We start from the raw sequence: 22,146 nt of genomic DNA, 5'->3' as shown, positions 1-22,146 counted from the left end.
AAGAAAATACAGCTTTCCAAATAGGCAAATTTGTTGAATAACAGTTAGGAACAATTAACTGGTGGTACGACCATTTTCTCAGTGAGCTTATTATTAGTCATACAACACACACATTTTCCTCTTGACATACAAATGGCTCCTACTGGAATTAGTAAAATACATTTTTCCTGTTTATTTGCACAGTTGCTCTCTACTACTGTATTAAATGGTAATGTTGCATTGCAGTAACATATTAGTTATCAAGGGGAAGAAGCACACGTCATCACACTTTGTTCAGGTCAAACTCATCAGCCAGGCAGTATACCTGCAAATCGCTTGCTTGTTCTTAAGATGTTAACCCCATTTGCAACAGAATATGATTCAAAAAGTAAGCTCATGAATCAATTTTATGAGATGCAATACTGAGCCTCCACGTATAAGTGTAGAAAAACAAGTTACTTACCTTCTAATAAAAGGTCTTTGAGAGGCTTTCATTTCCATGACTCCTATTTCTGTAAGGATGTACATACAACCCTTGCTCTCTTAGAAGCGTCTCTACAGACACAACTTCTATACACCCAGCCTAGGAGGTGCAAAATTACAGAAAACTAGGCCCACTCTGCCTCACTCAAATTCCTTCAGTATCATGGAAATCCAAAGAAAGACTCAATTTCCATCACAGAAGAAGGTGAATTTTGGGATCCAGACAGTCAAACATGCAACAAACCCAAAATACTCTAAACAAACACATATCTTTTCTTCTTTAATTGTTTACCCACGCAATCTGCTAAGAAAAGCTGGTGCACAGAGATGCGACCGACTGGCATCCATCCGGCAGCCACTTCTTGAGTTAAGGTAAACAAAGCAATGACTGTAAATGCATCCTCTGAACTCCCAGGCAACTGATCTACACACTTCAGCACTGGAGTTCCTACTTGGAGAAAGTGCAGGAAAACATGCTTCAATGTTTAAAGATTCAGTAAAGCCTGTGACCAATTCAGAGTTTCAATCTCTTATGCAGAAGTCAAAAGCTAAGCATATTTGTAGAAAAGATTTGTTACAGAAATATAAAGTAAAAATAACACAGATATACTAAATAATACAGAAAGATAAAAGTAAACAGGCATAAAAACATATAGCCAGAGAGACTGGGCAACTGGGAAGCCATGAATCAAATACTGGTAGATAATTAAATTGATTATGCAAAATTCAAATTATTTTAGTAAACATTTTAGGTGTGGTCTGGCTAAAAAAAGGAGAGGGAGTATTTTTCATAGGCTGAGAAACAGTTAAGGAGTAAGAAAACTGGCAGCACAGAGGAAACAAATGACAGAAGGAACTTCTTACACTATTTTGACACTAAGTCAGTGTGTTGCCCTAAGTCCACTCTCAACACCCAGTTCTTCTCATCTCAGTCTTTCTGGTAAGACAGATTTTGATGTGAGGAGACCAATTTATCACATTTCTTCTGTCACCTCTTTATCTTGTTTCAAAGATGAAAATTATACATTTTCAAGCCAGTATGTTTCAATAAAATTTATCATAAGTTAACTACACTAACTGACACTAAGAACCCTTATCTCAAAGTAGCAAGAACCTTAATAATAGACAGAGTTGCTCTTCACTTCACATCTTTTCCGTAAGCCAGATGAAGTATAAAAGCACATAATCAGCTTCAGGTGATACTATAACCACAGAAATAAAAAGCAACAGTTTCTTCTTTCTTTTTAATAGAAAATTATCTGTCCTTGCAAACAAAATGTTATTAACTGCAATTAAGAGAAAGAATCAAGCCTCATGTAACTTGACTGCACCATGTTCTACTAGTTTCTGATAAACAAGAATGGTATTTATATTAGAAACCAGAGAGCGTTCAGATGTTTTTATCAACTACCTACATCCTATTGTAACACTTCCAGTATCATTACACAAATTACACCGGACATCGATATAATTTTTTCCCTTATGTCTCTGCCTGACAGTTAATACTTCTCTAGACTTCAATAGAGTATGAACATTATGGCAGTATACATACATTACTCCATTTTCTTAAGAGGCAAGCAAGCAAAACATTAAAAATATATAATAATCTGAAAGGTAATTTTAAACTTGCCTTCTTCTTCTGTGTTCTGTTCCTGCTTCCTAACCAGTCATCCATCTGTTCCTCAATCTCTTCAATAGAAGCTCCATGATCATATGATGGTACATATGCATTTGATTCCAGAGCTGTGTATACAGGGAATTCAGATTTTGGTTTCTTGGCTTTAGGTTTCTTCTCCTCTATAAAGACAAAAAAATAAGAAAAGTAATGTTACCAATACTGCAGAGAAGTATAATTCAGAAGCACTCTTAGCTTCTCAACTCTTAATTTTAAAATTTTCAGTTAGGAAGGAAGGGGAGGATGGAAAGGGCTTCAATTTTGTTGTTAAAAAGAGAATCCAGAAATTTGCTATAATGATTTTATTTTTTAAAAAAGGAAATAGCATTGTACATACTTGGCTCCTCTTCTACCTGCAGCTATATATGAGTTTGCCTTAAATGGCCAAAGGAGAAGCCCCTCAAAAGCATGTTTAGCACTTGTCAGTGCTACACTACCTGATAATTAAGATTAGTACAGGTGAAAGCAAAGGAAGCTGTTATAAGCAAAATTTCCGAAGTCCAGCTGGCTTCAAAGAAACTGACAAAGGCAGAGAGGTGAGTTTTAGACAATTCTGTATTGCCTTACAGTCAGCCGTGTTGAGTAAAAGGTTCTGAATTAATAGATAGCTTCTCTGTTCTCAGATTCCTCTAACTTCAAATAGCTTTGTTCTATCACTTAAACCTTTAGGAAGATTTAAATGCTGGACCTCATTTTCCAAACTGATCACTGTTTTCTGCTCTCACTGTTCTTTAAATAGTATTAAATGGGATCAGCTAACTTAGGGGAGAGGAAGGAGGGACAAAACTAACAACCTAAACAGATCCCCTCGATAAGAWGTTCTCAAAAGAAAGCTTTAAATTTGACTGAAAATTGCCAGAGCTTTAGGAACCATAAGAGGAAGAGGATCAAAAGAAGAAGCTTGAGAAACAAAGCTCCCAAAAACCTCAGGTACAGCAAGTGGGGCTGGGTTTGTGGGTTTTTTTGCTTTTCCATTTATTTTTAAGTAGGCTTTATTCACAGTAACTAGATATTCCTAAGGATGCCATTGATGTAGGGAAAGCTGATCTAATGGCTGGCTGCTGCCAAAACAGGAACGTTCGACTGTCTCCACCTTCCCACTCTCCACTGTGTGGCTATGTGCTCCTCTGTCTGCGCTCTGACATTCACCCAACCACTAAGTAAACTAATTCAACGAATTCACTAAACTAGCAGAGAGTTACCCCTTCACACAAATCAAAAAGGAAAAAAAAAAATCAGTTAAAGATGATGGGCAAGGAAGAGGAGAACCACACTTCTCAGCAGCAGTGAGCCATTACATCACCTTGCCTGTTTCGTATAGCCATACTCCAATACTTTCCTGCGTGCAGAGGAGAAATGTGTTTTTTTTTAAATTAAAAACTTCTTTAAAAAAATTCCTAAAGAGGACAGAAGGACTGCTCCCTACAAACTCCAATGAAGAATTCCTTTTCCTACCATTATAAGTGCAGGAAATGCATGGTGAAAATATTTCATGGACTTGACAAAGTTTTCACAAAAACTCCTAAGAACTGAGTACTTAAGAAAACAATGAATGGAGCAAAAACAGTTTCATGGCACCTTCTAGAAGTCATAAGAAAAAGAACAGGAAATTCTTGTAAATGTTTAAAGTTAACAGAATGACTAGTGACCATCTGAACATTTAAATGTACTTTGTTAAGAGAACTGCTTTTGTGAAAGACTCCAAGTTTGCATGTAATTATAGCCAAACTGCTCTCAATAAAAGGAATATTAAGAAAAACTTGTATTTGGAGTTGTTTAACATAAATAACCTTACATAAGCATCCCTAGCGATAATTAAATCAGACATACTCCAAAACCCCCAGAACTTAAATAAATAAATAAATAAAAATGTTACCCAGTATTTCTCTCATTGCCCGGATGTGTTATTAAAGACAATACTGGTGCAAAATTCTTTCTGTCTATTTCAAAAGTTAATTTTAACAAACAAATCATATACATCATTCATTGCCTCATTTTTCTCCAAAGCTGCCATATATAATTACAGCTTCCAGAATCAGAGTAAAGATTCAGAAGTGTAAGTAACAATGACTTCACCGGTCATTTACTGCAAATGTGAACTGACAAAAATATCCTAGGAAGTCATCTTACATGATAATTCCCATTACTGTACTTCTAACCTGAAAAACAAGCAAGCACATTGCATCTGTTCACTTGGAAGTGCTTAACAGTGGACAGACATTGAGACAAATGGATTTTCCTGTATTTTACAACCCATCAGCTATGGTTTGCTAATTTTCCTTCTCAAAAGACACAAATAGCTATAGCCTGAATTTATCTCATTTAACCTTAGCACCTAAAAATTAAGCGTCTAGCCTCTGTACTTCTAGAAGTATTTTGTATCAGCACTTCCAGAAGACACTGCATTCCACTATATTATCAGGTATCTAAGCCGGGGAATATCTAGACTTTCTTCAGCAAGTTGAATGAGAGAGGAAGACCCTAACATAGATCATAGATAAGACAGCCTTCTGTTAGCCAGCTAAAAAGGAGAGGGAAATTCCTCCTAGAGGAGATGGCTGGGGGTCCTCAAACAAGCACTCAGCTAGAATTAAAACACCTTTGTCTCCAGTGGAGATGCAGAAAGATGAAAGAGCTCAGCATACCCCTTAGGTACCACAATGGCTGTCATACTGAATTTTAAAACATAAGCAGAAATTGAAGTCATAGCACCTTTGACATAGGCTCTCAGTAACTCAGTGAAAACAATTTCACCTTAGAATTTTAAAAAGAATTTTAAAAAGCCTTTTTTCAGAATAGGAAAGCATGTAAGAAGGTTTAATGGTAACCATCACACAGGATTTTAGATAAGGGAACATTTATTGTTACAGAAATAATTGCATTTTAAGAGTTTTGGGAAAATGCTAGCAGGTTTAAAGTACTGCCAGTAAAAACTTGGTTTACTCAGAAAGAATGCCATTCAGAAGTAATGACGTGAGCTGTGAAACCTCAGCTTAACACAGCCAAGCACTGTTCTTCTTTCAGGTGAAGATGGAGAAAGCAAAATAGATCACTGAAATGAATTCACCCAAACAATGCAAGTGCACAGCAGATACCTAGGAACAAAATCTCTCGCCATGTTCTCTTTTCGCTGTCAGCACTTCAACTGGCAGCCCAAAAAACCACTTCCAACTTGACCTGCTGCCTTCTGCAGAAGAGAATGAGGAACAGGTTTTTCAAATAGCAAATGGTGCCTAGACAGCTGCATAACTCACCCTACATCTGCTAACGCCTGACACACAGACAGGGAGATGCTGCTGCCACCACCACCACCTCAGGCAAGGATGTGTTTGATGGTGCTGACAGCAGCGACAACTGCAGCTGTGATTCAGAGTTTTGAAACACCAGTGTTCCTTAATATTTAGTGTCATCTTCTAATGTTGCTGGGATTGGACTATGTGGTGAACCACTATAACAGAACACACTTTTTAAATGGTATTTTCCTCCAATCTCAAATATTGGTTCTCATACTGTTGTGTATAAACCTAATCAAAGTGTAGAAAAATTCTCCTAGTTTTGTGAGTGCACACCCACTGTCTGCCAGAGGCCTAATTAGACGACTCTCTCCTACCTGGGCACCAATATCCAACTGACCTTAACTACAACTAGAGTCACTGGTGCTCATACAACTAAATGCAGTAGAGACAGTCTTGGTGAAACCAGATCCAAACTTCAAATTCAACAGGGTAAATGAACAGCTTAATCTCACTATTTTCTGTGAACACTACATCTAATTGCCAAATTACATTGTACTAACTCCTCTAGTTTATTAGATAGAATAAAAAGAATCACGCAACAGCAAAAAGTAAATGGATAATCCACAATCCTAAGCACTACGGAAATAGTTTGATATCCACTAGGGGTTTACACTACCCTTCTCTCCTTCCTCCAGTGCAAAATGATCTATATTTTCCATCAGTTAAGAATTTTTACATAGTTTTAATCCTTCTGTAGCAGGAGACATCTTGTTTTGTCATTTGCTGAATTCATACTGCAAGAATACTTGTTCTCTGTGATTTTCCACATCAAGAACTATACAGTTCTTCACCTCAGGGTGAAGGGTATTTAACACCTCAAAGCTTAAAAAGAGAAACATAACTTGTTCCCTATGTTTGACCAGCATATAACACACCCATCATTACAACCCCTAGACTTTGCCACAAAACAATTAATTAACTCTCTTACCTATGTAATACTTTATGCTTCTAAAGGCCTCCAAAACTAGTCCAGTACTGGCTGTGTTTGACTAACTTATGCACAATGATTCAGCCTACAGAGTATGATGAATTACCTGCACAGAAGCAGATGGTTGGACTTTCACCTTATTAATATATTAATTKTGCCATATAGATAGCAGAATTAATACCTGGCTAATAGTTGTTTGCTTTAAGATCCAGCAGCTGTCCATGTAATAAAAGACCACAAAATAATGTAGTGCTTTTCACCAATAAATATCAGGCTTCCATATTTTTAAGTTTTCAGGAAACTACATACTGGTTTTACCTGCTAGTTGATATAATACTAAAGAATTCAGAGAGCACTTGATGGTTTCACAGAAAGAAGACTGTTTCATATAAGTAAGAAAAAAAACCTCAAGTGCTGAACTTCTGCACAAAAAGTAGGACACGAGAAGCTGGAGTTCCCTCTCTYGGCAAGGCTCCCAAGCCTTAACTTTAAGTGTGAACAAAAGGGTCACAGAATTCACAGAAAATATTACCAAAATGGACAACGATGCCTTGAAAGTCACAGAAAGAGAAGAGAGGCATGGACTGACTTGTAGCTCATGCTTTGATAAATGAGAAATATGACCACAAACACAGGGAAGTGGCAACCATCTCTTTTTGCAAGTCAGCAAGAGATTGCACTGAGACTTTCTTTTCTTTCTACATTGTTCGCTTACCTACATAATTATAAGAGACAACCAAAGCATTTACAGCATTAAAAACTGCTTAAAATTCACTTGCATGTACAGCAAAGTGTTCAGATATAATACAACAGACTCAGAAGTCTAGGAAAAAAATTGTACTAAGGTTTTGACAGTGTATTGAAAAAGTAGAGCAAACTAATTCAACATCAAAGCAAATATGAGGCAAACTCATATGTTTAAAATTTATACATTTCTGTATGCCTAATAAAATCAATGTGATTACGTGCATGCATTAAGAGTTAAAGCCAGACACAAACATCTGCTGTATCAAGACCTAGAAGTTAGTTTATTTTTGAGACAACTGACTAAAAACATACTCAGTAATGAATATAGCCTCAACTACAAAACCTTTCCCTCCAGCTGTGGGGTTTGATGTCTTTCATCTTTCCTTGCCCCTCCCCTAACTTCCTGTCCCCCTCCAAAATACCTCATCCCCATACCATTAAGGGTTAGAAACAAACATTCAATATTTGGGAATTAATCTGCCCCTCAACAAACATAAAATGAAATACACATGCCTCTTTCAAATGAGTCTCATAACACTAAATGAGAGTTGAGTATTTCCTGTAAAATCTGAAGCACGGTTTGCAGGGACAGGTATCTTGGGCTAGTCAACACATTTGGAAAGAGCACATGAGCTTCCAGGTTCAAAAATGTCTTCCACAGGCCTGTCAAAGCAAGCAGTGAAATGCACAATACTGTGTTTGCAGTCATTAGGCTTCAGAGGTAACAACTAAGTGATCAGAACATTTGCACTCACACTAACCAAAAAAGCAGTCATTGTATCAATTAATTTTCTCTGAACCTGCCTGTCAGTAAATCATTACTGAGCAGGCACAAGCACACTGCATTTTGGCAGGGATTGATATTAAACATAATTATCCATGATATTTGTCAATTTCTTGGAAGCAAATGTAAAGTCACCTTCAGTATATTGCCGAATTACACAAGTTCAACGAAAACGGTTTACAGTGAAGAGGAAAGTACAGCAAGAAGTAGCAACATTGCCTGGCTGGTAGTCTGGCACCAGTCAAATTGAAAGCATTTTGGATTGCCAACAAAATAAATGACACAGCTAAGGATAAGGACCTTAGGCTGTATCTGCACTTAGGAGGAACTGTGTGCAAGGAATCTTTGTTTTAAGAGTTTACAGTTACGTCAGACAAGCAATCTGAAATGAGCTGAGGAAGTCTGTGATTATGTAATGGAGAAGCGACAATAGCAGCAAGGTAATTTTATAATCAGAAGATGGCAAACATTAGAACACTACATACAAAGCCAGGGCCCAATATCTGCAACTACACTGGAAAACAAAAAATACAGAAAAGTCACAGGAATTAAGGACTAAAAAATGCTTTATATAAAGAAAACCCGCAGAAACTTATTTTTAAGCACAGAAAGACACTAATAAGAAGGAATAACTGAAAGCCAAAGCTAGAGAAACCCACATTAAAATTAAGATATACCTCCAAGTTAATTATCTGAACAAACCATGAAGAATGGAAGCCTTCTCACGGTTTTCTGATCAATATTGTGTCTTGCAATGCTAAGAGCTAAGTGCATCACTGGTAAAAGTTTGACTTCAGTCAACTGCAAGTCTTCCGAAGTTGTATTTTTCACCCATTCATGCCTGTAAGGGTCTGGCAGACCCTGCCTAAAAACATTAGGCAGACTAAATGATCCAGTGACACCTTCTACCCAAGTTTTATGGAACAATAGAGGCAGCTATTCAAGCACCGTGCTATATTCCAAGTTGTTTAAATTCCTGAAAACGGACAACCACCAAGCTTAATCGAACTTCAAGAAATCTGTTAAAGATTCCAGGACTGCTCCTGATTTTTCACGGCAGGCACTCAGATGAGCATAAAGTACACCACTATAAAACTCCAATACAGAGAGAACACAGCCACAGGGCTAGCAACTTCATATTTCTATTAAAACTTGAATTATGGGGGTGAGGAATGAAACAAAAAAAAATACTATTCAACATGGTTTATAACTTGAAACAGCAGAAGCAAAGCAGTTTCTTGCCATGGGTGGTTCCAGATGCCTTTTACACAAGGGCAAGAATTCACCTGCAATACCTAACAGAAGATATTTCTTTAAAAAGTCCTATTTTAAAAATAAATTTTGGCTTTCATATTGAGGGTCAGGATAAACAAACAGAATGAGAACAGAAAGGAAGAGAGCTATCAATGTTAAGCGTAAAGAAAGAAAAATACATGTGGTTTCCCCCCAAATGAATTTGGTTCAAAGAAGGACTTCATACTACAAAAGAGGAGCCAGCCACTACAGCTGGTAGAATCTGTCTCAATAGCTACTCAAACTCTTTGCAATTTAAGTTCAAAAACTGGCTGAGCAATCTGTCCTATGTATGCCTAAGTCTGCTCAGTTTAATGACCAGTCAAGTTAACATGTAATTTATTTTATATATCATGACTATGAAGAACAGGGCTACCTGTTGTCACAGAATCATTCCCTGGTGCAGGGATTATATATGCATATGATATTACCAGAAAGGAAGAACTTGACAGCAAGTTGCATGAATTAAAGCACTTTCATTTTTAAAGAAATTTTGTGTTCTGGTATCTAAATGCAAAAAAGTCATCAAAAAATGTAAGGCAACCCATTTCTATTCTTGTATATAAAACACACAGTCATCTGTAATTCCATACAAAAATGTATGTCCTAAAAGCAAAAGGTTTGTATAATTGTAAAATTGCTATATTTTATTAAGATAGTAATGTGCATTTAGAATGGATTGTGAAGTGGTAACATGAACTTTGCAAAAGTGCCAACTAAGTAAATATTATGCATAATTTTGATTTATTAAAAAAATTACTTTTTCCACACTCCTTACCATATACAGAAGTTTAATGACACTGCAATACTGTGCTCACTCTCCTACTCTGCAAATTATACTTTCCTACTCCACTACCCTCCTCTGGTTCTAGTTCAAGCCGTCTACAGAACACCGCACAGTTTCAGCAGGCAAGCAGATAGGGGGGTAAACGAGCAATTAGGTCATGAAAAAACAAGTACTGTAAAGCAGCGACTGCTAATCTGCCTGAGATGCATTTACTCAGTTAGATAGATGGAACTGTTATTATGAACTTGTATTCCACAGATGGTCTCTAAGAAGAATGGGAGCAAATGAAATGTGCGTTTGGTGACTTATGACCTTTCTTTGCCAATTCTCAAGTATACAATGAAAAACAATATAATAAATTTAACCAATGCTTTGCATGCAGGTCTCAGAAAAAATTGTATAATATTTTGTAATTACAGTATGTATCTCTTCATCAGATGCATCTCTGTTCTTCTCTTGAAAGTCTCATTTCTTTTAAAAAACACAATTGACAGCAGATATAGTTGTCCAGCAATAGCACTGCTGTGGCTGACCAAATTAATTTATTGCCAAATTTCAACATAAACTCCACTAATTACAGCCAGTAACTAATGATCCTTCCACTTGCCTCCTGCCAGCCAAGAGCAAGCCGACCCAGCGAGGGCAGGATCCAAAGGCGTGAAACTCATACGGACTGGACCGGGGTTGAGACAGGGCATGCTGCCGCAGCACGACAAGGACAGGGTGTGGGTGCTGCGGGGGCCGTGCTTCAGTGCACAAAACCTGCACCTCCCAGGGTGGGCACTGCTATGGCAAGGGCACACAGAAGAGGGGTTTTTTTGTGTGTTTTTTTTTGTTGTTCTTTTGTTTTTAAGGAAAGAAAAAAAAAAAGCTTTATATAAGCCTCATGTGACACCTGACAGACCTAGCCAGAGGAGAAATATTGAAAAGTTCACACAGTAATTTAGTGAAATGCAGGAATACATAGGCTACAATTTTCATGCCCTGTTTCACTAGCAATTTTGTTTTCAAAAACCAGTCCTTTTAAAACAAAATATACACAGTAGTTTGAAGATTTAAATCAAGACTGTATCGCTCTTGAACAATGGCAATACATTACCATCTGACAATCTAACCAATTTTAAATAACCGGATTCAAGACCCTTTTCAAGGGCCCACTTTGTGGTAGGTATCTCAAATGTAATGCCAGGCCTCCCTAACAAGCTTTAAATGAACTGTCCTGCTAGATTTGGCCTGGGTCCACCATGCTCACTAAGGTGCTGAATGTTACCCACATCCTTAAAATAGGTTTAGCTACAGGTAGTTTAGGAATTATTGCTCAAGCCAAATCTCTTTGCTGATTTTACAAAAATCAAGGAATTTTGTAGAAATAAATAGTGCAGCTGTATTTTAAGTGCCTAAAGGCTTATGCATACTCAAAGCTGGTAAATTATTATAGGGCACTCAATGCACTGGCCAGAATAAAGGAACTTAAAAGCAGGCACTTAAGTGTAGTAAATAAAACACAGGTGTGTGCACACAGACGCATACACATCTTTTAAAATTGTCTCCAAAACCAGGTAGATTTATTCATTGCCAAAAAGAAAGTAACTGAAGGAAAAAAAAGAAAAAAGTCACCTACAATTCTTCTGAATATTTTATTATGGAAAATGCTAGCTGCCTTCTCATCTTCAGAAAGAGACTTTAAGACGTGTATTTGAACAATAGCACAAATCCATTTCCAAAATCTGCATCCATGCTTTTGAAAAATTTCAAATTATTTTCAATTTCTATTTGTATCACAGAAGACAATTTGTACAAAAGAATTATGAAATACATTATTTTTAAAAATTATTTACAGACAAAAAGGAAATATACAGGAAACCTCAAAACCCAGAGGTCACTTTTGAAAATCTGTACTTCAAGATCTATACTTTTGAGATTTCCACCCTCCTGTTAAGCAACACTTCTAGCAAAATATGCTTTTGTTGATACTGTGTAACATATAAAACATCTTACTACCACAATTTTTATGCATCTATAAAAACAAGCAAGCAATCTACTGCAAAATTAGTCATATAATGAAAAGCTCATGTTAATTTAAGAACAGTATATGAATACAGCAGATTATAAATCATTTGTTCACATTCATCTTGCGGAGTAGATATATTATATTATATATCTTGTTTATTAAGACAGTGGTAAAAACTCACTCTGAAGTGTTTCAAGTTCAGCTTTAGCCAGGGCATCTTCTTTCGCCTTCATTTTTGTTTCTTTATATTCTATATATAATTGTCTGGCATCCTTTAAGAAAATGTTGCAATGACATTAGCATCCTTATACAAACAAGCAATTGCAATGGCTCTGTTTTTAAGTTCTCATTTAACCTCACCAAAAAACAAAACAAACAAACAAAAAAAATCAAGATACATTTGTTTCCTTGATATACAGAAATTTTCAATATAGAAATACTTGCTTAGAAAGTAGAATTTATGTAGTAAAGGTTCATATGTAAAAGTGTTGCTATTATAATTACGATGTTCACTGACAGCCTGAAAAGCAAAATGGTTAGAAAATCATTTCTGACCACTGTATATAGCTTTTTAGAGGCCATGTGCACGCTTTGCTCACATCAGCAATCTGGAAGTTCAGGGAAGAAAGAAAAGTTTTTAATTAGAATAATGTGTGCAGGCACACACAAAAGCAATTGCTAGGCAGCAGTTTTCTTACTGTGAACTCATTATGGTAATAACTGTTCATGTTCCAAAAAACCAATTTATTCCTTTTTTAACAGGTTTTAAATTACTATCAAATTGTTAAAAATTAGTATTAAGTTTTTTCCCCAATGATCAGGTTAGATTCTAATCTGAAATCTATTTAAGAAACTTGTTCATAAAACTAGAAGTCCTGTCACAAACCTCACAATAATATACACATTTCCAAAATTTGATGAGTTAGTAATTATGAATTTGGGTTGAAAGTTTTCCAGTTTGAACCACTGATTGCTGAAGCATGAGAGGCATGAAGAGTTTTCTTACTCTCACTTATCTGTTTAAGAGATTTATGTTCAACCAAAACCAACAAATCTACAATAGAAAGAATGAAATAGACAAATTCTTATCTATATTTTCCAAACAAGCAAAACATTTCTTCTATCAAAATTAATTATACTATTAGATAAACTTAATTTTACTTTTTTATAGCCAAAGAATTTTATTCTTGTTATAACGTAATGATCCCACTTTTTATATAGAGAGGAAGCTAAATCTATAAAGGGTGATTTCCATTCTTATCTGTAAAATATGTTAAAACCTTGCTAAATACTTTTAGAATTTCAGCTATAACCTAATGCTATAAATTTAAACAAAAGCTGGTCTCATTTAAAATGAAATAAGACATTTTAATAAATTTTGAAAATAAAAACCAAGTTAAGCAGTCATTATTACTGCATCTAATGGTAGAAGTCATATAAAAATTGCTTACTGCAAAGCTACTACAACACAGCAATTGTCCTTTGCATCATGCTGGCACCTACCCCTCTAAAGACACCTGAGGGAGCTAGGACAATGCTGAGGCCAGAATTACGGTCTAGCTCTGAGTAGACCTTCATAATGTTTTGGAAAGATCTCACTGATGCAAGTCAGTGCTCCTGAAGAGCAGCTCTAATTCTCACAGCAGGTAATAAGGTTTAATCTCCTCCCAAAGAACCTTGCCTTTCTGTTTCTTTTTTCATCTGGACATGGGAAACAAGAAGATACACTTCTCTGCTAGGTTTATGGAGGATATTGCTCTGCTCACAGAGATATTTTGGAGAGTTTACATAACTTTTTGCTGCAAGAACATAGACAAGAGACTGCCTCATGTGCTCACAGTTTTGTTTCTGAGGTGGGGGAAGGTATTTTTTGGTTTTAGTAGAAATCGGGTTAAACACCTGCGTACATGCACCATTCAGGATGACTATCATTCACAGCATGTAAGCAGGGTTTAAGGAAATATATTCAGTTCCTATTTTATAACATACAACTACAAAACAAGGATTAGCATTGGTTCCCTTTTCAGTTTACCTGAAATATGAAATCCCTACCATACACTAACACATTCCTTTTATCTTCCAGATTTTGGACTTTTTTGCATCTTTAAGGAACAGAAATAGCCAAAAATGTAATGGCCAACTTCTGCCATAAGTTTGAGACATTCAGACTGTGTTGCATACACAGCACTTAGACATATTGATATCCAAAGAATGCTTTTGTTTAAGGCTATGATTTCAAAATGAATACAATTAACTGGCATTTAAATTTAACCCATTTGACACTGAAAGCCAATATTTGATGCTAAATTCTGGTGTAAAATCCATTATTGCTTGTGGGATCTCCAGACAGCAGGCACTAGGGGGTAACTGTCAATCTCTCCAGCGTGTCAATCTTGAAACAATTGGAAATGTGGCTCAGTTGAAAATGAGACACAATAGCTGAACAACAAAGAAAACTAGTCAGAAGCACATAAATAAAATTTAGTACTATTGTTGCTTTACAGATATACTATGGATTATCACTGTGAATAAAGTAATACCCAGGTAACAAATATGACGTTAGTCTTATAATTTATTAATCACAATTTATGCTGGCTGACACCACAATCTCAAAAAAATTGGGAGACTACACATTTTGATAGCACATATGAAAAAGTTTACATATAATATAAAAGTAAAAAACAAAAAAAAGGAATCTAAATGGATTCTGAAGATTTGAAAAATCAAACCCCTCCCACAAAAGCATAAGAATTAGCTCTACAGGTTGTAAAGAGAATTTAAGAGACATACGTGAGTAAAGATTTTAGCTACAAACTATATAGGTATTAGACCTTCTAAGTTACAATGAAAGAAACACTGGAAAACAATTAAAAAAGGAAGTTCACTCAAAAAAAGTTTCTGCCTTGACATAAATAAGCTCCTTTCAAATTTTTCCTCCTTAGTGTGCAACTGTATCTGTCTAAAACAGAATATTAGTTTTCAAGCATATTCAATTTTTGTCATAAAAGCATTTCAAAACACAAATACGAAGTTTGGAAGTATTCTAACAACAGGCTCCAGCTTACCTCATCAGAACAGAAATATTTTGTTCTTGTTTGCCAGAGTTTAGACATTACCAGAAAAGAACACCAACACAGTGTTCTTCACTGTCAAAGCAGTAGTATGCACTTAGGTAAAAAATAAGGAAAGTGGGCTTATACATGCTAGTTTATTATACTGGCATTTCAAATACCCATTTTCCACAGAAGGAAGAGAATGAAAAAGGAGCCTACTAGAAACTCAGAATTCTGTAATTAGCATTTCTAAATTATAGTTCAACTGCCATGCATAAAAAGTTTCACTGATTACATCCGATTAAAATTTTCAAAAAGTGGTGTGGAAGAAAAATAAAATTGACAGATAAATATTTTATTAACATATTTTTAATATTTTAATCGCAAACAAAAATGAAGAATATTGTAAAGTTCTTGTAATTCAATTCTTCTCTATACCAGTATTGTCTACTGTCAATATCTTTAGAGATTTCCAAGACAAAGTTGCACTTACTATTGAGTTATCTAGAAATACAAAAATTCTTGATAGTGGATTTAAGTTTGTTTTTTTTTTTTTTTTAATCAACACATGCAGTTTCTATTCAAACTGTACTAATCCTGGAATTAAAATCTTCAGTTCTGAATAATACTCATTCACTGCAGCCTCTCCTTGATGCTTGGGGGGCAAGGCGGTTGTGCTGAGTGGTTTGTTTGTTTTGCATTTTTTTCCCCTCCAGTCAATCTTCCTGACTTTCTGGTCTACCCTCAGAAAGACTACAGATTAGGAGAAGTAAAGTAAACATTGAAAACAACTTGCCATATTGACCATATGTGAATCTTCACTACAGACTTGGTGATAGAACAGATTCACATTTTACTTCTGTGGGGTGAGACGCTCATACAAATAAAACATCCCCCTCCCCCCCTAAGAATTTACAGGAAACTGGAAACATTCTTGCAAGCATATTTAAAATCATTATACTAAAACCATTTTCTTTGCATTAATCTTATTAAGTCAATGTATACATTTAAAGATGAATATTTGTATGAAGTTCCTGAACTAGTTTTTATCTCCAAGTCCAGTGTTCCTGTTGTACAATCTGTATGAGAGAAACAGTCATGGAAAAAAACATGTTTGTATAGGACTACTGAAGAACAACGAGTCATAATAAAATTACTGCAACATTCAACCTTCAATTTGCTATTTCTATGCAATAAAAAATAAGAGCCATTATGCCATAGCAAACACACTTAAAGTTAAGCATTATCATTTAAATTTCTCTTCATTATTTTTATTGTTACTCAAAGGCAAGCCAGTAAATAGGAGTTGCATTACTTCCTTCTTTTTAATCAGGAAATCATACTTTGACCTTGGAACAGCAGCAGGTGTTGCCAGGCTCTTTGGCCGGGCATCGCTTGTGGGCAGCTCAAGCGCTCCCAAGCCTCAGTGGCCCGGCAGCAGCAGCAGGCTGTGCTAACACGCTCTCCGCTGCCCGTTTCAAACGCGCAGCAGTGAAACAAAGGAAGCCCGAAGGGGGAACTGAGGCCAATGCCGCCAGGGCTCCCTGGGACCCCTCCTACCCAGAGCAGCCCCATACCACAACAGAACAGTACACATAATTAACTGAGAGCCGGTATCACCTCGTCCTTGTGAGCTACAGCCCTCTAGCACGTGCGTTGTGAGTACGTGCAAAAACAGAAAGTGACTTGAAGGAGCAGAACAAAACTGGCTGCCAGAGAACAAGAGGCAGTTAAAGGCAAATGTCTTTAGTGCCTTACATTCACCCAAAACTTCAGTTACACAACAAAGCACATTTTCTCTCCAGAGCATCAGACAGCACCCAGTTAGATGCAAATTATTTCTGCTCACTTATATACACCCAGAGACCTTGTTATATCATCTACTCTCCTCCAAGCTGCCTCTGAGCTTCTCATTGACCTCAGGGTCAAGAGCCTCATCCCTACTTGGTCCCTCCAGTGGCTGCGGAATAACAAGAAACAGAGCGCGGGGGCAATCCCTCATGCCACACAGCCGCRACTGCTCGCTCCCTGCCACTTCTGCCAATGCCGGTGCGCCGCAGTACGTTGGAACACCTCAAAACCCTATAAAGCTGGGAATTAAGCAGATAGATAACCTTCGAGTTGACTAAAGCCCTTCAAAAATCTTTTTTTAAGCATGCATTATTGAGTGTAATTAATTATATTTTAGTGTCACACTATGATTTTATACAAGTCATATATGGAGACAAAATTAACCTACATAAAGAAGATTTGATTAGATCGGGAAACATTTAAAAGCTAACTTTGCCAAAGGAGATGCYTTGCTGGCAAAGCCTCTTGAGTTTAATGACACATTGCCAATCCATTTAAGGCCAGAACTGAACCATCTCTAAACAGGTGTTGAAATGAATCATGGATTAAAAGAAAACCCAAGGAAAAACTGCCAAGAAATTAAACACCTCTGGGTCACTAGTTTGAATCTAATCCAAGCTACTAAATCAACTACAGTAATTACCATCTGGTGGTCTACATAAAAATAAATTACTGGTCTTTTTATTTTCAGTCACTTCATAGTAGCCAAATGTCTTTAAAAACAAAAATTCCATCATAATTGAAAGCAGTGTTGATAACCTCACCAGGTACCACCCAGCACAGTTCCCTGCTGACCTTCCACTGCCTCCTCACTACTGCAGAACCACTACAAGTTTTTGCAACAGCTCACTGATGGGGTATGCAATAAGCTTACCTTTTTATTCTATAGACAATAAAAAAAATTCATTTTCTTAACAAGAGTCCATTCCTGTATAAAATGGACAAAAATGCTTTCTGCTTCGTTACAGCCAGGCCAACTGCAGGATCATAATATAACTATCAAAAAACCATTTTCTAGTGCTTGCTGGCATCAATGAAGTTGATATATAAAACTGGAAGAAAAGTAGTTGTCAGGAATACTCATGGACACTCTTTAAATTCAGCTTTCTGAAGGAAAACAGGAAATATATTGTGAAGAATAATTAACAATGTTTAGAAGAGATAACACTTTTCTTAAGTTGCATGTCTTTGCATCCAAACAAAACTCTGGTCAGCTCTTCTGGGAATAAAATGCATTTTATACACGACTCTTCTGCCACCAAAAAAAAGTATAATTAACACAAGTGTCTATTCTGTATTACATTCACCATTTGAAGCAAAGTTCTTGTACACTATATTTAGCTGTTTTATTTCTTTATGAAAATAATCTTCAGTTCCAATAAGCATTTTTGTTGAGTTTTGTTTCTTTGTTTAATAAAAAAGACACAGCCTTCTTCCAGGTCATTATCATGAGAGAGTAAACTAAATAAGCCTAGAAACAATTTGCATTCTTTGTTCTTTTTCTTATGCTTACCTTACAAGAATTAAATTTGGTAGTATTCAATGTAATTTACACTCCACTTAATGTTTCTTTTACATCAAAAATACTTGATTTATGGTACACTTTAAATATTCTTTCCCTTCACTTCTTCAAACAAGCTTTAAGATGTCATTTTCTCCCTCAAATTTAACTAAGCTAAATGCACAGATATAAAAATCTATCTAGTCTCCCTCAAAATACAATTGCCAACAGTTAAAAATAAACATTCATTTCTGAGTTTCTCTTATCCTTCTCTCACCAATTTTTCTTCCAATTTCTTGACATAAAACGCAGAATACAATAAAATGGCATAGGCCATCACAAGGGCATGCAAACAAAGCATTTTTCTTCAGTAGAGGCCCACCTTAATTATTTTAAGTGCCTCCTTCTGAAATCTGACATTTTGAAGGAGGAGGGGAAGTGCAAGAAAGACACTCAATTGGATAAATGAGTCAGACATGGGTAGAAGCCCTGCAACCTGAATCATCAGGCAGAGCTGTGGTAAGTCACATATGCACATTAAGTAATCTGGGGGGAGGGAAGGGGTGTTAGCAAAAGAAATCAGTACCAGAAGTTGCAAAAAGTTTAAATTGCTCTCTTCCTCTTTTTTTTTTTTAATTTTAAAATAAGGTTTCCTTTGAGGAAGAACTTTTGTGTTCACAAGCGGGTGGTTTTGTTTCCTTAATTTGAAAAAACAGTTCAGTTATTTCAGTTATTTCAGCTTTGAAACACAGCAGCAGAGGCAACATTTAATTGTAAGTATTGCTAAAACTCTTCCCTTTTCTGTCCCAACTGTAGTTCATTTAAATATGGATTACTTTTTTTTTTAAGAACCTTTTTAAAGAAACAATTGTATTAATTATGGATGAATGACAGTCAACTTTGAAAATAATTTGTGGGCTCTTAAATGACTGAAAAAATCATTTAGATTAACTCAATAAACATCTACAATCTATAGCAGCTATCCCTATGTCAACCAGTGTAACATCTTGTTAATAAATTATCTGTGTGTACCTAGCACGTATAACACAGAACTATTCAATGTCTTTAGGTTTTAAGGGCTTCCCTCATCTTTCAGCTAAGCTGCCCTAGTGATTCTACTTACACTAAAGCCTGAAATATACTGAAGTCTCCAGCCTATGTTAGTGCATTATTGAAGAGAAGACCACTTATATTCAAAACAGGATCTCTATATCAGGGAGTAATGACATGAGTACAACTATTTTTCTGCTATATTTCAGTATTGCAATTAAAACAGAACTTGTTAAAATCTTAAATACAACTCAAGAAGAGCCCAGAAACCTCTCTCAGTCCAGCTAGCTAAAACATACAAGATATGTTTTGCACAGTTTTTTTCAGGAAACATCTCCAACATGAGGCCACTGCTGTGATTACGCTCTTCAGAACAGGTAACATGTTTTTGTTTAAATATTTTTAGTAAACTAAAGTAATTCTGTTTGGTTATCTGATAGTGTTTATTTTGAAAATAACTTATTTCTGCGTTTTCACTTACATAATCTGGAATTAAGCAGTTGTGTGACATGTATGGGGCAATTTACTCTAGAACACCATCTTTTTGCTTCCAAGTCCCTCTACAAGTCTTCTTGCTTTTAATTCCTCTGCACCCTGCTTCCCCTGCCACCACATCCCAGCTTGCTGGTCTCCAATTTTCCATGGATTATTGGAGAGCTTATTTTTCACCATCATTAATTTTAAAAAGGTATGGGTTATGTAACGGGCAGTTCCTGTACTTAAAATACACAGCAACATATATTGGCTAGGTGTCTACAAAGCTCAATGCATCACTTTTGTTATATTCATCTTTTGTGGGCAGTCTGGCAGACATAGTGGCCATTTTTGGAATAGAAAATTTGAAAGGCCCATTATATTTATTTCTTTTAAATAGAATATCTCAGAATCAAAAACCTCAGAAAATGATAGCTTAGAGAGACTATATGAAGTCCTAATTTAAAATTCTTCATGAATTTCACTATATTTTGTAATATTTACATGTTCCATTAAGGCACAAGGGAAAGTACTATACTTGTAAAGAAAGTTTCAAAAACATAGCAACAGCAACTAGTGAAGATAATTCTTTTCCAGCCAACTCACCTCAGTGAGAGATGAACAACAAAGCTTAACTTGAACACATTAATGGTTGATTTAATTAAGCATGGTCCTTTTTACTTTAAAAACATTCAAGAAGATTAAGAAAGGTTACTTTAGTAAAATAACCATACCGTTCTGTTGAAACTTTTAAAGGAAAAGGAATCTTAACTTGCGCATCTGCTTGTGGGAAAAGTTATAGTCTATAAAAATAAATGTCTGGTCTTTCTGYTTGTACTTATTGCATTTATAACTTTTATTTTTTTTTGTTAACAGATTAGTAATTGTGAACTGTATGCCTTTTTAGCTTGCAGACAGAAATTGAACGTCAATGCCATTTGCACTAAAATACTTCAGAACTAATATTCAATATTTTTGCAAACCAAAATAAAATTCACCTTAGTCTCTCTGATCCATATTCATTAGTCAGTAGTTTGTGACTAGGGTATTTAAAAAAACAAAAGGTTGTGATCAAAGGACATGAAAAGGAGGAGTGTCTGATATTTAAGAAGTTATTTCAGTAACTGATTTTCTGAAAATAGTTACACTGTCTGAATACTAGCTACATTTTACAGTTTACAGTATTGATTGAAGAAAAAAGAAAAAAAACAACCCATCCTGTGGGTAAGTTTGCCGAGTTTAAGTTCCTAATTTACTACTGCACTTCAGCATTTTCAGCTATCTATTTATATCATTATCCAGTGACTGAAAAGGAAAATTCACTCAATTTAGGAAAAGTCATTTCACTGTTCTCTCAAATCTAAAATAGATATTAATATATACTATAAAAATATAGTATTTGCCTATTTCAAATAACAAAAATATTTTTGTTAACAGACAATTTAGAAGACACTGCTATTCCTAATACAGATGTGAACATATCACCTCACCGTCATCATTCACTCTTGCAGTTTTGCCTAACATGTACTTCTGCTGGAATTCTCTAGCAGATTAACATTAATATTCCTTTTTAATATATTCATATTTTGATGAATTAATGAGACTAAAATCACCTCCAAAGAGTAATTCTTCTATATATAAGGCATATGCATTAGCCAGAAAATTCATATGAGCATTTGATCATACATAACACCATCAAGAAAAATAAAGGTAATATTAAGTTATTAGTATTACCTGGAATAGCTGAGGTAAAGCTTTCACAGTAAGACAGAACCAAATTCCCAGCTTGCATGGAAGTAAGTCATGCCACTGTGGTTTGTCCGGTACTCTGCAGCCAAATAAAATCATAAGTTTTTCATTATTGCCACACAACGTTACATCTCAGAAAGCTGAAACCCTCACGCTACTTTGCAAAATGATTATCACTTGACAATTCATATTCAAATGTATAAATATTTAATAAAAAAGATAGTTTTGAATAATAGAAAATACATCACACGCAACAGCTAGCTTCTATTCATCTACAGATTTTAATCTCTTAAGGAGCTTTTCTTAAAGAAAATAAATTCCTAAGCCACATAAGCACTGCAGTTAAAAAAAAAAAAGCTCAAGCCTCACCCAAGTGTTCACAAGTGCTGACAACCAGATATGAAGACTGTAGCATAAACAAAATAATACATAAAAATTAACGTCATTTGCAGTTCACTGAAGCATTACTCACTGATGTCATCAGG

The 22,146-nt window shown here is 35.6% G+C and overlaps 1 protein-coding gene across 1 annotated transcript in view; it reads right to left on the bottom strand.

Moving 5' to 3' along the window:
- The window catches only part of DNAJC1 (DnaJ heat shock protein family (Hsp40) member C1), a 77,285-nt gene that overhangs the window by 40,887 nt on the left and 14,252 nt on the right, over positions 1-22,146 (bottom strand). The window contains exons 7-9 of the mRNA XM_026064948.1: positions 21,647-21,740; positions 12,165-12,255; positions 2,093-2,259 (exon numbers count right to left, since the gene is read on the bottom strand). Coding sequence (XP_025920733.1) covers positions 2,093-2,259; positions 12,165-12,255; positions 21,647-21,740 — 352 coding nt within the window. The remainder of the gene's footprint in view (positions 1-2,092; positions 2,260-12,164; positions 12,256-21,646; positions 21,741-22,146) is intronic.

Source organism: Apteryx rowi, unplaced genomic scaffold, assembly GCF_003343035.1.
Source record: "Apteryx rowi isolate R43461 unplaced genomic scaffold, aptRow1 scaffold_222, whole genome shotgun sequence".
In the NCBI taxonomy this organism is placed as follows: Eukaryota; Metazoa; Chordata; class Aves; order Apterygiformes; family Apterygidae; genus Apteryx; species Apteryx rowi.
Note: the sequence above shows the minus strand (reverse complement) of the source record. Positions and strands in the feature narration are given on the sequence as shown.